The sequence below is a fragment of the Poromitra crassiceps genome (assembly GCF_964638095.1).
Source record: "Poromitra crassiceps genome assembly, chromosome: 5".
In the NCBI taxonomy this organism is placed as follows: domain Eukaryota; kingdom Metazoa; phylum Chordata; class Actinopteri; order Beryciformes; family Melamphaidae; genus Poromitra; species Poromitra crassiceps.
The window spans coordinates 13,385,535-13,403,286 of NC_139642.1; the positions used below are offsets into that span (position 1 = coordinate 13,385,535).

The 17,752-nt window shown below is 44.4% G+C and overlaps 2 protein-coding genes across 2 annotated transcripts in view; one reads left to right on the forward strand and one right to left on the reverse strand.

Annotated features, from left to right (window-relative positions):
• LOC310777508 (dehydrogenase/reductase SDR family member 12-like) overlaps positions 1–4,565 on the forward strand; it is a gene marked incomplete at both ends in the record, with an annotated part of 9,981 nt that extends 5,416 nt beyond the window's left edge. The window contains 4 exons of the mRNA XM_083637860.1: positions 577–681; positions 1,678–1,768; positions 1,960–2,097; positions 4,450–4,565. Of these exons, the coding sequence (XP_083493986.1) occupies positions 577–681; positions 1,678–1,768; positions 1,960–2,097; positions 4,450–4,565 (450 nt within the window). The remainder of the gene's footprint in view (positions 1–576; positions 682–1,677; positions 1,769–1,959; positions 2,098–4,449) is intronic.
• A 6,124-nt stretch (positions 4,566–10,689) lies between these two features.
• On the reverse strand, positions 10,690–17,473 carry LOC310776318 (WD repeat and FYVE domain-containing protein 1-like; the record flags this gene model as incomplete). The annotated part of the gene is made up of 5 exons (XM_083636520.1): positions 10,690–10,749; positions 12,681–12,789; positions 14,803–14,933; positions 15,736–15,837; positions 17,180–17,473. The coding sequence occupies 5 exons, from the start codon at positions 17,471–17,473 to the stop codon at positions 10,690–10,692; spliced, it is 696 nt and encodes a 231-aa protein (XP_083492646.1).
• Positions 17,474–17,752: the final 279 nt, after the last annotated feature.

Here is a 17,752-nt window from a genome sequence, read left to right on the forward strand (position 1 = left end):
ATCAGATTAGATTTCACTTGAATGAGTCTGTGATTTGACATCCTATTTTAAGATCAGATTAGATTTCACTTGATATGATCCCTATGGGGGAAACTGGGTCATTACAGACGCAAAAATAGTAACTTTAAACATGATGCAACTGACAATGACAACAAAAGAACACATTGAGGGGTGAGAACCAGAGGGGCATTAGTCACATTTGACCAACTTTTGACCAACAAAAATGACCATACTTTGTCTTGACTTTGTTTATTAAAATCAATCTTTAATATGAAAACTTCATAAATATGTGGACGGCAATATGCTTAATGAGCAATATTTTGACATTTATTGGGGCAAAAAATTCTATAATTTTAATTGCACTTATACCCTTTTGGCCCCGAAGATTGGTTTAGAATTTGCATGTACAATTATGTCAGTATAAGAGCTCAGCTCATCAAGAGATTTTATTTGATATAACTCATCTTCACGCAAACACACCTCAATATTAAAGCTATAACTTCCCCCCTTTTGTATTGTATGAAATATGAATAAAAAGAATGAGATATACAGCATCCCTCCCCCATCCATGTTCAGATCACGGTGTCATCAGGGGGGATGTTGGTGCAGAAGCTCCGGACAGGCAACCTGCAGATTGAGAGAGGCCGCTACGACGGCTCCATGGTCTACGCCCAGAACAAGGTAAGACATGACCTACGACGGCTCCATGGTCTACGCCCAGAACAAGGTAAGACATGACCTACGACGGCTCCATGGTCTACGCCCAGAACAAGGTAAGACATGACCTACGACGGCTCCATGGTCTACGCCCAGAACAAGGTAAGACATGACCTACGACGGCTCCATGGTCTACGCCCAGAACAAGGTAAGACATGACCTACGACGGCTCCATGGTGTACGCCCAGAACAAGGTAAGAGATAACCTACGATGGCTCCATGGTGTACGCCCAGAACAAGGTAAGACATGACCTACGACGGCTCCATGGTCTACGCCCAGAACAAGGTAAGACATGACCTACGACGGCTCCATGGTCTACGCCCAGAACAAGGTAAGAGATAACCTACGATGGCTCCATGGTCTACGCCCAGAACAAGGTAAGACATGACCAGCCACCTGGAGATCATGCAGGGCCTACTACACATGGTTCAAACAAAGATGCACAGGCCAAGACTGGGTGATCATCACCGGCGTAGACTGTGTTGTGAGTTTCTCAGGTTTATTACTGTATGTATGTAATGTATAAATATCTGGTTTAAACTGGCTCATGTATAAATATCTGGTTTAAACTGGCCCATGTAAATATCTGGTTTAAACTGGCTCATGTATAAATATCTGGTTTAAACTGGCCCATGAAAATATCTGGTTTAAACTGGCTCATGTATAAATATCTGGTTTAAACTGGCTCATGTATAAATATCTGGTTTAAACTGGCTCATGTAAAATATCTGGTTTAAACTGGCTCATGTATAAATATCTGGTTTAAACTGGCCCATGTATAAATATCTGGTTTAAACTGGCTCATGTAAAATATCTGGTTTAAACTGGCTCATGTATAAATATCTGGTTTAAACTGGCTCATGTATAAATATCTGGTTTAAACTGGCTCATGTAAAATATCTGGTTTAAACTGGCTCATGTATAAATATCTGGTTTAAACTGGCCCATGTACATTGCAGAGGCAGCAGGTGGTGATGACAGAGCAGTTGGCCAAGGCCCACACTATCATCCACTTCTCAGTCATGCACCCTGGCTGGGTGGACACTCCAGGTACTGTACCACATGGACACACACAGACTCACACACACAAACACACACGCACGCACGCACGCACACGCGCACACACACACACACACACACACACACACACACACACACACACACACACACACACACACACACACACACACCGAGTTGGAAACTTCTTGTTATCTCTCTCTCTCTCTCTCTCTCTCTCTCAGGGGTGGCCACGGCCATGCCAGACTTCCACACCTCCATGAAGGAGAGCCTGAGGAGCCCGGAGCAGGGGGCTGACACTGTGGTGTGGCTGGCCATCTCCGAGGCTGCCACCACCAAGCCCAGCGGACACTTCTTCCAGGGTATGATGCAGCTTCAAACACCCCTTACCACTAGTGTCCTCTAGAGAGAGAGTGGCGTCAGCGGAGGACCAAAATGCGTGACTCATTAGCCAATGAATAGCCAGGAATGGGTCTCACGCTACTTTTGAATGCTAAAATAAAGCTGATAATGTACAATTTGATTCAAGAAAAAAAAACTTTCAAAGTACAACACCAACTGTCCATTTTGCTGCAACTCAACAGTGCTGCTTAATCCAGGACTTTACTTCCTGGAACTCTGGAGAGTAAAAAACTGGTCCATTGGAGTGAATGGAGACTCTTCTATATACACGGCTCTGCTTACCACCTCCATCTCATGTCTTTATTAATTTCATTCTTACATACTTATGCATATCTATCTATCTATCTATCTATCTATCTATCTATCTATCTATCTATCTATCTATCTAGAGAGAGAGAGAGAGAGAGAGAGAGAGAGAGAGAGAGAGAGAGAGAGAGAGAGAGAGAGAGAGAGAGACAGACAGACAGACAGAAAGAGAGAGACAGAGAAGATTGCTGGCTGAATACAGTGCTTGTCAGTCGTAGGTCAGATGAGGGGCATGGGGGACGACTGTGTGTGTGTGTGTGTGTGTGTGTGTGTGTGTGTGTGTGTGTGTGTGTGTGTGTGTGTGTGTGTGTGTGTGTGTGTGTGTGTGAGAGGATGATTGGCCTGTGTCCACTGCAGCTGGAGTGGGCTGCTCTTGGTGCCAGATACTACCAGAGTACAGTGCCTGTATGAACACACACACACACACACACACACACACACACACACACACACACACACACTTCAAGTGACCTTACAGAGGGAGGTGCTATATGAAAGGCAGTCAGGATATCACAATAAAGTTGTTAAACTTGTTTCCGTTGTGCTGCCTCAGCCAATAAGCCAGAATTATGGCAATTATTGTTGCAGGTGAATTATGTAAGGTTTACTTATTGTCATGGTGACACTGTCCAATGCTGATTGGAGTGTTATAAGTCATATATACTTAAGTCACATGCCTTATGCAATTTTGTACCATATGTGATCCAGACTGGAATATATATATCTCTTTTTTTTTTAACTCAAAGCAGCTTAGACTAGAAAATATGGCCAATTTGGCACAACTGATATTACAAACTGTTGCGGTTCCGGGTGTTTTGCGGTGATTTGTTGTTGTGACGTCACGCTGATTCCTCATATTGGCTTATTAGGCCTATTTATCTTATTAAACTAATAAGGTGACGATATGCCCCGCCCCCTTGAGCCAATGTCAGTGGTTGACTTCATGCTAGTCTGCATACTGAAATGCTACGGAAATGAAATGTTGCTTTCAACTTTGACACATAAACTGTAGTGATGGCAAATCCACTTCAATCCGTCCAGTGTGTTTCGACCATCCTATTACTTTGATGGCAAGTTTAATCCATCGCTGTTGAGTTTCTGTTTAGAAATGGAAAATGAGGTTATGTAAGGAGGTTATGGTAAGGAGGTTATGTAAGGAGGTTATGGTAAGGGCTAAAGTTAGCCATTTATGGGTTCTGGGTGTGGTACTGTAGGTGGGCACATTTCATGTCACTGGGTTTCAGTGTTGCGTCAGGAGAGAAGAGGTCTGACTGCAGCCGTTGCTATTGGAAATAAGGGTTGAAGATTAATCCAGTGTTTACATTTGTTCACCCAGTCTCCAGCATGGCCGGTTTGAACAGTAGCCTGAGGGGGTCGATGGGCGTCGTCCGGTTTGCACGTTTGGCTGGACTTTATTACCTTTTCCACCTGCACGGCACACAGAGAGCAAATGAGTGAGATGTGAGGTGTGGGCTACCGCTAAATACTGAGCTGATATTGTCATTTTACACAGGGCTTTCAGGAGATGGAGCACATTGTCGAGTGGCCATATTGGAACTCTTCAGTTCTTTGCGGCTGTGAACAGTTGATTGGCTGTGAACAGTTGATTGGCTGTGAACAGTTGATTGGCTGTGAACAGTTGATTGGTCATGAACAGTTGATTGCATTTATAACAGAACAAGCACAAATTCGCAACATGTGCAAATTTCCCAAATGCCTGCCATCCTGCATTTTGAAATTTGACCCTATTTTAGCCAATTTGCATGGACGCACACACACACACACACACACACACACACACACACACACACACACACACACACCATGCCAAATTTCAGCCTCCTAGGGCTAAAACTGTACCTGCTGAAGGGTGGAGAACTTTTTGTGGACCAACCAACCAACCAACCGAGTGACTTATAGAGGTGCTGGTCACAGCTAAACATAAAAATGAATGGACAATGCAAAACCATAATAACCTTGGTGTGTGTGTGTGTGTGTGTGTGTAGACCGGAAGTTGGTGTCCACGCACCTGCCCCTGGCCTGGACCCACAGCTCTCCTCTGGAGGAGCAGAAGTTCCTCTCTGAGCTGGAGGACCTGGCCAAGACCTTCCAGCCACACTGAGCCAGCAGCAGCAGGAACACCACACGCTAACATCAGCAGTTTACACTGAGCAAGGCTGGAGCTCCCAAAACATCAGAGGATCGTTAGTCCCATTAGAAACCAATGGACACAAATCATGGATGTGGGGCTAGTTTCCCCAAAATGTAACATTAACATCATGTGTCCGTTAGCTTCAAATGGGACAAATATGATTTTTTGTAAGCACTAAGATGTGTTTGGGAAAAGCAGCCCTGCAGTCACAGATTAAACTCTGGGATAATTCTGGGATTGGCAAAATTTGTAATGGTTTTATAACCATATATATTTTATAACCATATAACACACACGCACACACATATATATATATATACACACACACATTTGTAATGGTTTTATAACCATATATATTTTAGAACCATATAACATACATATATATATATATACACACACACAGACATATAACATATAATTTTATTTGTGAGGTCAGCTTTGTATGGACTACTACCCATGTGGCTTAAACCTTTAGTGTTTGATAGTGATGCTGCTTTGAGGGAGTTTATTTTGCTGAGAGCACGTTCAGATCCACCAACACACCGTGTCACTGTGACTTAATGAAAGCTGTCAATCAAATGGGAATCTGATTTGACCCAAGTCACTCACTCACACACACACACACACACACCGCCAGCTATGGGTTCAATGTGACGCTAAGGATCCACTCCGACTTGTTTGTGTTGTCTCGATAACTTGGAAACGTGTCGCTTGTCACTGTTCTGTATTTAACAGCTCTGTGAATAACTTGTATTTTTGCTATTATTGTTGTGCACCTTAAAGTGCCTTAAACACACCACCACAAAGCAGAATCACTTGACATGTGCAATGACATCCATGTATTTATCTATCTGCCTATAGCACCTTAGAAAAAGCCTTACCGACTAACTGAATATGGCTTGGATTTGTTCTGTACTGTAAATGCATGCTTGACTAAATAAAATTACTGACTTATTTGACATTTTGAATGAGGAACTGTGTTACGTTTGTATTCAACTCTATTCTCCAATCAAGCCAACACAGTCAAAGTAACATGTCATAATATCTTTATTAAGCATCATTCTTTCCTCTCGGTGTCCTGCTCGAGGGCACAGGGAGACTAAAGTCAGTACTGTAGTGTCCACAAAAGTCATCTTGAAAAATACAATTATTTGAGATATACATTAACATCATCATATTGGAACAGCGAGTGTCTTTTACAAGCAGTTAGAAGAGGAATAAGTCAAACCCAACGACAGAAATCAACGGACAGTGTTGAGAGATATGGACACTAGTGTTGTGAAAAAATAGGTGTTTGCAGAGTCTGGATGCGGCCTGTGGTCAACAGGAGGACCATGGATCCTAAGGCCATGTTCACACTACAGGCAAATCCGATTTGCTGCTAAAGTCATTAGTCATTATTATCTTGATTGGTTTCCCAAATCTGATTTGGGAGTGTGTCCGCACTGCCACAAATCTGATTTGGGCAAGTGTTCAAGTTGGATCTGTGTGTGTCCAGACCTCCATATGTGGTTTGGGACAAGTGACACAAATCAGACTTGGAGCGTCCAGACTCATAAAACCAATCTGGATAGAATCATTAATAGGTCATTAAAGTTCACAAATCGGATTTGGCCTCCTAGTCTGAACATGGCCTATGTGTTTGATGCACTGATGCTGACCAAATGAAAGAAAGAGACATCAACCATTTACAACATGCCAACACTCTTCCTTCCTTCCTGTGTGACGGGCTGGCTATTTATTTATTTACCCACTGCCACCAGTCTTTAACCCATCAACCAATAGCAGCTCTTCAATTTGCATACAAATAGCATGACTTTCCACTTTCAAATCACGTGCAGTTAACAGAGCTCAACAGTCACGTGACTTTTCGTGACGTTCCCCATTAATTTTCTCCATATAGACGTTTCGAAAAATCAACAAAAAATCATGGTCACTCACGATTCAGTAGGTCACGGGTTGGCTTGGTTCCAGCCTTAAAACTCGTTCTATACGGATTTTTCGAAAAGTCTGTGGAGAAAATGAACGGGGAACTTACTTCCGGGGCAATGACGTCACGAAAAAGTCACGTGACTGTTGAGCTCTATACAGCAAACTTTGGGCGTTCCAACACGAGGGTCACAGGTTCGTATCCACGTGTTACCTCCGGCTTGGTCGGGAAGCCGGATTGGGGGTATGTGTCCTGGTCGCTGCACTAGCGCCTCCTCTGGTCGGTCGGGGTGGAAGGGAACTGGTGGGAATCCTCACACGTGCTACGTGCTACCGCTGAAGCTCCCCGCTGTCAGGTGAAAAGAATCGGCTGGCAAATGCGCATGTGTCGGAGGAAGCATGGTGCTAGTCTAGGCTCTCCCCCAGATCGGCAGAGGGTGGAGCAGCGACCGGGGCAGCCAATAGGGCAGCATGGGGATAAATTGGCCTAGTATAATTGGGGAGAAAATGGGGAAAAATCAGAAGAAAAAAAAACGAAAAATACACCAAACGTTCCAATTGCGTGCAGTGGACATGCCGCGCAGTTTTATGTTCAAATAGGCCACTGCCAACTAAAGGTGGGATTGACCCCAAATCATAACCCTTAACCAAGTTGTTTTACTTGCCTAAACATGACCAGGAAACCAGGGCGGTGTCCACCCAGACCGGCGTGAACGCAACGGTCTCCGGTCTCGGCGACTGCACGTAGAATGTGTGACTTTGCTATACACATGATGGCAGGTGTTGTGAAAGTGGAAACCTGTGTTATTTGTACGCTATGAGGTGAGACCGGTTTGCTCCCATAATCAGTCTTTGAGCAGAAAGGACTTTCATCACCAAAGGAAATGTATTGTGAGTTAATGAAACTAGTAGGAGAGCTTTAAATTCTAGTCAACCAAAGTAGGAAAGGCTGGATCTGAATCCTGATTGTACTGCAGCATCATCAAGAACCCTGTAAATACCTGATGAGCGCGTGTGACAGGAGGTTATACAATTTTATATTCAGGGTTAGACATCATAGATTGTTTGCCAATACCGACCACTGACTAAAAATTGATCAGCCAGTTAATTCACTTCTGATATAATTATATAATGATGAAGTCCAGCCACTAAATATATCTGCAAAATGTCCAGTGAATATTTTCCTTTGCACATTTTTATTAATATTCATATAACTATCAGCAAACTTCAATTCCAAAATATTGGTATCGCCCTTCAAAAAACTATATCAGTCTAACCTTAATTATAATATCATGTGAAGTCAATGTGTTGGGATAAGAACTTTGTGTGGAACAATCATGAACTCTGATACAACTTCCCACATCATCCAAACCTGGAACGTTATACGACCTGGCAGGCGGCGCAGAACAACATGCTTGAGATTTGCGTGCGTTTCATATGAAAAATGGCTGCTCGACATGGTCCAGTCTGTGATTTCAGGGGAACAACAAAATGACTACTCGATGGGCAGAAAGAAAGAAACAAACTATTTTACAGTGACAATACATAAAAACAGCGCTACAAATATAAATATACATGTACACTACGTGATCAAAAAACTGGAATGTGACTACATTTTGAAATCAGGAATTCTAACATTGTAACGCTCGTTTTCCTCCCCCGCTTACAATAAGGCAAGCGTTCATAAGGAGAACATTACCTATTTACAAGGACGCTACATGAATCCAATCCAGCGGTTTGTGAAGCATTCTCTCTCCGGAGGGGTGTGTGTGTGTGTGTGTGTGTGTGTGTGTGTGTGTGTGTGGGGGGGGGGGGGGGGGGGGGGGGGGGGACAATGCTTTTCACAACCACAAGAGGTGCAATTCAGTGCAGTGGTGAGAGCGGGGATGAGGAGTCCTTGGGAGACAGATGTGAAGGGAAAATAGTCGAGTTCAGAGTAGAGCGACAGTAGAGACGCAGGATGGAATGACAGAGAGACATGCGGAGATTTACAGCGTGATCGTTAGTCGGGAGAAAACTCTACGGAGGCTTTGCGAGTGCGTGAGAGTGTCTCTTCTCTTTAAGGCTTTACGAAGAAAAACAGCACACCGCCTCCCATCGCCCAATTCAGCCACAAAACAGCTGGGAAACCACTTTGTGACACTCCAGCATTTTAGTGCTACAGAAACATTTTCTTTTCAGAGTACCTGCGCAGTACCTAAGTGCCTACAAATCTGGCGTCAGCGTCAGACTCTTCGCTTTCACCATCAGCGCAGCGTGTGGTATATATATAATATATCTACACGAATAAAAGGACCTTTCAGATAACAAGGCGAGTTCTGCTGGGTTCAGCGAACACTTGACTAGTTGTTCGGGGGGGAAGTTGCGGAGGACAGAGCGAGTCTCTACGGCAACGGGTATTTGTCACGGCGCCCAACACTCAAAGTGACGCGAAAGAGCCCGCGCGGCGTGGCAAAAAGCCCGCGTGGAGCGGCACAAGCCGTCGCAAATTTTGTATCTGAGCGGGCCTTGAGGATTCCTAAAGAGAGCAATAAATACAGGATCTTAGGAGGCGTTGAGACTGGACTCGTCCGTTCTTTGTTGTTGGTTCTATCGAGAAGAAGAAGAAAAAGTCGGTGGAGGCTCCAACCGTTACGCGTTGGTTACCGGCCAGCGCTGGCGCGAAGAGCCCCGCCCAGTGCTAACTTACCGCCCAGTGCTAACTTACCGCCCAGTGCTAACTTACCGCCCAGTGCTAACTTACCGATGTAAAACCTCCTGAGTGATTTAAGGCCAACTAGTGAAAGAGAGAAAGAGAAAGTCAGAGAGAGACGCAGAAAGAAAAACAAGGAACAGAAGAGACCAAACGGATCTCTTTGAGTGGTTTTAAGCGGACTATCCTCAGCTACTCTACATATAATGTAATGCTAGACTATATACAGATGCTGTGGCTCTGTTTTTTAAAGGAACAGCCCGCCCTAAAATCCAAAATACATATATCCCCTCTCACCTGTAGTGTTATTTATCCATCTATATCGTTTTGTGTTAGTAGCCTGGGTTTTGGAGATATCGGCCGCAGGGTTTCTGCCTTTTCTCCAATACAATGGAACTGGATGGCACTCGGCTTGTGGTGCTCAAAGTGCCAAAGAAATACATTTGATAAACTCAACAGCAACGTCTGACCCCGTTAGTCAAGATAATCCACAGACCTCGTTATGAGCAGTTTCATGTAGGAACTATTTTCTTTTGACCGAACTACACCCGCTAGCTGCTAGCTAGTTCCTATATGAGACTGCAAAAGAAAATAGTTCCTACATGAAACTGCTCACAACAAAGTCTGTGCATTATCTTGAGTAACCAGGGTCATGATTTCTGGAAAGAGACAATGCTTTTGAGTTTTTCCAAATGTATTTTTTTGGTGCTTCGAGCACCACAAGCCGAGTGCCATCCAGTTCCATTGTATTGGAGAGAAGGCAGAAACTCTGCGGCCGATATCTCCAAAACTCAGGCAACTAACACAAAACGATATAGATGGATAAATAGCACTACAGGTGAGAGGAAAAATATGTATTTTGGATTTTAGGGTGAGCTGTCCCTTTAATGTTACAATGACGGATTAATATGCAGTTAGTGGGCCACAGCGGGTCAGAGGCTTTTGCTTTTTTGAATGGCAGGTCATGTTACAGTGCAACGATAATAATTAATAATAATAGAAAATGACCTTTGCAAATCTGAAATATTGAATGTAAACACTAATATCAATATCATTCCTCCCATAAGAGAAAACATTATGATGCATGCATGCATACGTACACACACACACACACACACACACACACACACACACACACACACACACACACATTGTGCTTAGGATTCTCTTCTGCTTCAGATCAGAACTAGGAGTCACGCACACTTTCAAGACTGACGGTTAGTGAATTGAAAACAGGATTCATTATCAGCTACCAAGGGAATTTTGAGAGCGAAGCTATCTACATCACACGCGCGCGCACACTCACACACACACATACATACATACACACACACACACGTGCATTCACCAAAAAGTACGCTTGGTTGCAGTTGGGCATCCAGGCGTGATGGGCAGATATACAGAGGGGTTTCCATGACAGTGGAAGAGTGGGCGGTGGGCGGAGGACAGGGAGCCTGTAGTGGGCGGGGCCAATCAGCGCGGAGAGAAGCCTGTTGCTAAGCTACAGCCAACCACCTGCGTCATGTCCCAGATCTGTGGAAAGGGACAGCCAATCACAGCGTTAGAACAGCTGCATCTCTGGATTATTCCGCATTATTGGAGAGAGCATCAACGGCAGCTATGGACAGAGTCAGTTACAGAACACTTTGTTGCTATGTGAATATTTTCACCACCTGACACTTCCAGGGTGTCAAGTATCATCGAGCTAGATTTTAAAAAAAATTGTAAATGAATAGTTCTGCAAAAAGAAAATGTGGAATAAAAAAATCTGGACTAAAAATAAATAAATCTGGAATTAATTTGCATTTTTGGGTGAACCAAGAAACCACATGGTGCGTCTTCAGTGTGATTTAGCCTGATAGGACAGGTGCATAAGACATAAAACACAACATAGATGAAATGTCTTCTAAGGGGCCATTCACACCCAAAGCGTTTTTGGAGCTGCCAGCGTCTTTCTGCAATTCATTCTCTATGTAAGGACGCGCTAGACGTGCTCCTCTTTTAACACATTCACTGCCAGCTGTTTTTTTTTTTACTGTAGGTAGCTTCTGCCAGAGGGTTTTTTTGAGGATTCTGGCTCATCTTTCAAGACCTGAGGATTATTTTCTGCTAAGATTTTGTGAACACAAAATATCTAAAAAGAACTAATAGAATGTGTGCTTTCTCTGTCTAAAAGAGTTAGTTTGTAGAGTTAGTAGTTATGTAGGCATTAGCACTTGAATACAGCATGGTTTCAGCGTCTGAAAATTTATTCTGAGATAAATGGCTTTTTGTGAAATTCGATAGAACAGTCACTTTAACCATTCATTTTTGGCATCAGTAAGACGTCAGACATCTAAACAATAGTTTTGAACAGTAATTTCCTCCATAACAGCAGGAAACACCCCTCTCCTTCAAACTCCTCCCTCCGTGTGTGTTCTTCTTGGCTGCAGCGGGCGTGTCACAAGCTCGTTTCTGTTGCTGCTGTAACCTCGCGTCACCAGGCTCACTGCTTTGCTGCTGCTCCTGTCTGCTGGCGGCCGCTCGGCAAGTCTGGATGGGCTCGCTCGTTTCTTGGAGTTTCGGTTGAGAGCTTTGATGAAGCTTTTGCGATTCTGGTCTTATTTATGCTGCGTGTTTCAAAGTGTGTTCCACCCGTAATCTATTATGCAAATTTGCAATCCCTCACCGCCAGCAATCAGCGCGACAGCGAAAGCGTTTTCGCCAATCCATTCTACAGTATGAGAATGGTTTCATCGCGCGTTCCCCTGCAGTTTTGGCTCTGCTTTTTCTAGTCTGGGAGAGCACTGTCGCCACTTAGTGGGTCGGTGGAATGGGTTGTACACGTTCGGTGGCTCCAATATTTATATAAGAGATGTAAAAGGGTTAGATGCACATCCCACGGTCAAAAAAAAAAAATTCATTTTTTTGACGTATTAACACGTCATTGGCAGTCAACCGTTGGATTTTTTTTTACGTATTAACACGTCATTGGCAGTGAACGTGTTAATGAACGCACCTGGCGTTTTGCGCTGGTGGCGTCTGTTGTTTTTGGAGGAGCGCTGTGGGCATTTTTAAGCTGAAAAAAGTTGAACATTAGAGGAAAAGCGCCCTGATCGTCTTTTTCACTCATCCTACCTTTTCTCCTCCTGAGGGATTTTCAACCTCCTCTGCTGCCAGAACTGGCAATAATCTATACCAATAACAAAACCAGCTGGCTACCGTCCTTGTGGTCATTGTGTTCTGATCTGTGCTGCACGCGACGACTACAGGGGAAAACAAACGGAGCACAAAAAAAACGCTCCGTGCGCTGTGTTTTGTGCACAATGGAAGCGCTCTCAACATGATTTTCATAGCCTTCTGACTGAAAAAAATGCTTTTGGTGTGAATGTCCCCTAAGAGAGATTTTTCAGGACAGCCTGACATAATGTTCAGTGTATTTGACTGAATGAATGATCAGGACTTGGTGAGTTGTTGGTGCTCACCTTCACGATGCGGTCGCTGCCACAGGTGACCATCAGACCTCTGGCCGGGTCCATGTCCATGTGGGCCACGTTGTGTTTCCCCTCGTGGAACGTCGCCAAGGGTGTCCGACTGCATCACACACACGCACGCACGCATGCACGCACGCACGCACGCACGCACGCACACACACACACACACACACACACACACACACACACACACACACACACACACACACACACACACACACACAAAATGACAGGATTTCATCAGTGCTGCCCTCACTATTTACAGTGACAAAGAGAGAATAATGCAAAAAAAAAAGACAGGAAGAATATTAACTCATTGAATGCCATGGACGTCCTTCGACGTCCAATTAAATAGTGACGTAGAATGCCACGGACGTCCTTCGACGTCCAATGCGTTTTTTGACGGTGGGACGTCGATCAAAGCCTTCCGCAGCTCCTGTACAACTATAGTAGCTATTGGAGGTGTATAACCTATTTTACGGACTCATTAGGTGGCGACAGTGCTTGCTCGGTGCAGTCCAGATTAGAGACAGGTCCGAGAAACAGCCTAAAAGCCGTGGATCAAAGACAAACCGATGCATGCTCCCAGAGCCATTTGCTCTGTCGCGGGAGCTGACATTGGCTCCGAACAGGAGTCAATCCGCGCTCACAACTGAGCCCCTCTGTCCCTGTCTGTCTGTCTGTCTGTATAGTTTCTCCACCCGATTAGCAGCCAGGAAAGCAGCCCCTGACGCCAAACCATTCAGCAATCCGGGTTGGCTCTTCCCTGCTGTGGCGCTGAGAGCCGACAGCAGCACACAAACGCAGCACTCCGAAAATATAATGGTTGCGTGAGGCTGTGTGCAGTGTGGGGAGGAGTTTACGGGGGGAGGGGGGGAGGGGGGTGGTGCACGCAGGGCATCACACAACAACTACGTCACTACATCAGAAAATATTATCTTCAGACTCAGTGAATGTGCTTGAAATGCTGCATTTCACAAAAGGCGGATTATCTCAGCTAATAATTTGAAAAGCCTGAAAACGCTGAAAACAACCTATCTTCTCCGGCTCATAACTAAAGAACGGAAAATGGTATCAATAAACTTTTTTTTGCTGATGATACAATAGAGCCAGCTCGTTCTTGTGCGTGTTCGGTGTTTACATAGTAATATCACACAATATTCTGTGGGCCTCGAGAAATCACTGAAAACGCTCTGAAAACTCTGGCACTGGGAGCATCCGTTCTCCAAAAGTGGCTGGCACTCAATGAGTTAAAGTCGAACTGAACCCAAAAATGACTTTTATTTTATTTTAGTTCAAATACCTGGGTATGCAGTGCACCTATTTAATAATGTATGCAAAACAAATCACAAAAGTCTAATTTCTTTCATTTTTCACACTTTTTCACATCAAAAGTTCATTTTTCAAGATTTCATTGATAACAGTAATCTACAGCTTGCTGACGTCACCTAGTACTATCAAATTTCTACCCCATTTCAACCAATCATATCATGACATGCAGCTGTCAATCAAATCTTCATTTCTGGATAATATTCTCTTCCAAATGAAGTAGCACCTAGTACCTGTCATCTGGCAGAATTCCTATCCCATAAACTAACTACTAACTTGGCCAATTGTTAGAAACATGAACAAAAAACAAAAACTATAATCTCTAAGAATGCAAAGAAATGTAACTGGCTCGTTAAAACACGCATTCCAGGTATATTATTTACATTTATAACGATAATGGTGCGTGCCTCCAAGCCTGACAGCCTCCCTGGCTGTCAGGGGTCGTCTCTCGGAGATTCCAGGCGGGCGGGCAGCACCCATGCATCGGATTGTCCGCTCACTCCGCACGAAGCAGCCTGGCTGCCTGGTACTCCGCGGATCCCACTCGTGTAGCACGACAACACGCTGAATCCCACCCGATTTGGGGGTGGAACACGCCAGGATTGGCCAATGCCAAAGCCAGTCCTCAGAATTGTCAAATCAAATAATCGACACCGTATATGGTCCGCCTCTCAATTTGTTTTCAGTCTGAAACGGACTCAGATGCACGTGACGAACGGGTCCACCTCGACTTTAAAAAGAAAAAGAAAAGAAGTGACCAATCAGTGAGAGGCTTTTTACTCACTCTTCTTCTTTGATGGTGTCGAAGCAGGCGTCACACACCCTCACCGGGAACTCGAAGCCCATGATGGGGTAGGTGGAGCGTTTAGAACTACATTTCCCACACACAGCCTGGCCGCACTTCCTGCAGTGATGCTGCACACAGGAGACACACCCAATACATTAGCCTGACAATGCAGTGAGGGACAATAAGGTGCATTGTGTGCTATTGAAACAATCTATAATTCATATTCCTATCCATTAATATGAATCGGAGGTTCGTTTTGTGGAATGACATTTTTTAACTGGGATTTTGTTGTTGTTGATCCTCTATGTTATAGCCTATTTCAATCATGTATGTATGACCATTATAATACAATGGTCAATGCATAAATAGATCAAATGAATAGATAAACACAATAAATGCACTTGGTCCTCAAACTGTAATAATAATGGGCTAATTAATTACTGTAAATTGAATACTACCCAGTATGCTTTTTTCTGATTTCCCCCCCATTTTCTCCCCAATTGTGCTTGGCCAATTTCCCCCTGCTGCCCCGGTCGCTGCTCCACCCTCTACTGATCTGGGGAGAGCCGTAGACTAGCACCATGCTTCCACCGACACATGCGCAGTTGCCAGCCGCTTCTTTTCACCTGACAGCGGGGAGCTTCACCGGCAGGACGTGGGAGGATCACGCTATTCCCACCAGTTCCCTTCCGCCCCGAACAGGCGCCCCGACCGACCAGAGGAGGCGCTAGTGCAGCAACCAGGACACATACCGGTGAGCACCTGTGGTCGCAGTTTTTGTGGTGTGTCCCGGTGTGGCGAAGCAGGTGCACGAGAAGAGAGGGCACGCACAAAACCTTCTTCTCATTTGTCAACGTCATCTCATCTGATCATTCCAACACACTTGATACTTTCACAGTGACGTGACCTTGGACTATTAGACCCTCCTACCTGTCTGAGCCCCATGGTCTTAGTGTCCCACATCTGCTTGATGTTCCAGAAGAAAGGCTGCTCGCACTTCTGACACGAGTCGCTGTCTAACCACTGTGGAGCCTGTGGTAGAGAAACACACAGTTCAAGGCCTCTGACACACACACAGGCAACAATGAAGCCATGGAGATGAGAAAAGGCACTTTTCTCTCTATTCAATGAGTAGTCATGTTCTACCACCACAGTTTGAAAATGGCTGATTCTAAAGGCAAGGTGAAATTAAAAGAACAGCACAATATAGCCACATTTCCAAGCCAAGCTCAGATAGATTTTTTTTTAATATATATATATATATACAGTATATATACAGTATATATACAGTATATATATATATATATATATATATATATATATATATATATATATATATATATATATATATATATATATATATATATATATAAAATACATACGTATATAGAGAGATAACTATTAGGACATTTTTGTTTTACCCCCGGCAGGTCGCACTAAAACCATAACCGAAACCAAAACGGGGACAGATTTAGAAGTAGAACTTGTCATTTGTCCCATATTATAATATAACCCACTGACATCCACACTGATGTTAGCTAGTCCTCGTCAGCACCACTGAAGGCAGCAGTGCCCTTCGCCATGATCTCCAAACGTTTGCTTTTGTCTGCACCTGGCTCTCTGCATATTACCAACACCATGATCTCCAAGCGTTTGCTTTTGTCTGCACCTGGCTCTCTGCATATTACCAACACCATGATCTCCAAACGTTTGCTTTTGTCTGCACCTGGCTCTCTGCATATTACCAACACCATGATCTCCAAGCGTTTGCTTTTGTCTGCACCTGGCTCTCTGCATATTACCAACACCATGATCTCCAAACGTTTGCTTTTGTCTGCACCTGGCTCTCTGCATATTACCAACACCATGATCTCCAAGCGTTTGCTTTTGTCTGCACCTGGCTCTCTGCATATTACCAACACCATGATCTCCAAACGTTTGCTTTTGTCTGCACCTGGCTCTCTGCATATTACCAACACCATGATCTCCAAGCGTTTGCTTTTGTCTGCACCTGGCTCTCTGCATATTACCAACACCATGATCTCCAAACGTTTGCTTTTGTCTGCACCTGGCTCTCTGCATATTACCAACACCATGATCTCCAAGCGTTTGCTTTTGTCTGCACCTGGCTCTCTGCATATTACCAACACCATGATCTCCAAATGTTTGCTTTTGTCTGCACCTGGCTCTCTGCATATTACCAACACCATGATCTCCAAGCGTTTGCTTTTGTCTGCACCTGGCTCTTCTGCATATGACCAACACCATGATCTCCAAACGTTTGCTTCTGTCTGCACCTGGCTCTCTGCATATTACCAACACCATGATCTCCAAACGTTTGCTTCTGTCTGCACCTGGCTCTCTGCAATATTACCAACACCATGATCTCCAAACGTTTGCTTTTGTCTGCACCTGGCTCTCTGCATATGACCAACACCATGATCTCCAAACGTTTGCTTTTGTCTGCACCTGGCTCTCTGCATATGACCAACACCATGATCTCCAAACGTTTGCTTTTGTCTGCACCTGGCTCTCTGCATATGACCAACACCATGATCTCCAAACGTTTGCTTTTGTCTGCGCCTGGCTCTCTGCATATGACCAACACCATGATCTCCAAACGTTTGCTTTTGTCTGCGCCTGGCTCTCTGCATATGACCAACACCATGATCTCCAAACGTTTGCTTTTGTCTGCACCTGGCTCTCTGCATATTACCAACACCATGATCTCCAAGCGTTTGCTTTTGTCTGCACCTGGCTCTCTGCTATGACCAACACCATGATCTCCAAGCGTTTGCTTTGTCTGCGCCTGGCTCTCTGCATATGACCAACACCATGATCTCCAACGTTTGCTTCTGTCTGCGCCTGGCTCTCTGCATATGACCAACACGTCATCTCACTCTGTTTTCAGCAGCCAAGGGCAGTAGTGACTCAGCTCCTTGGTGTC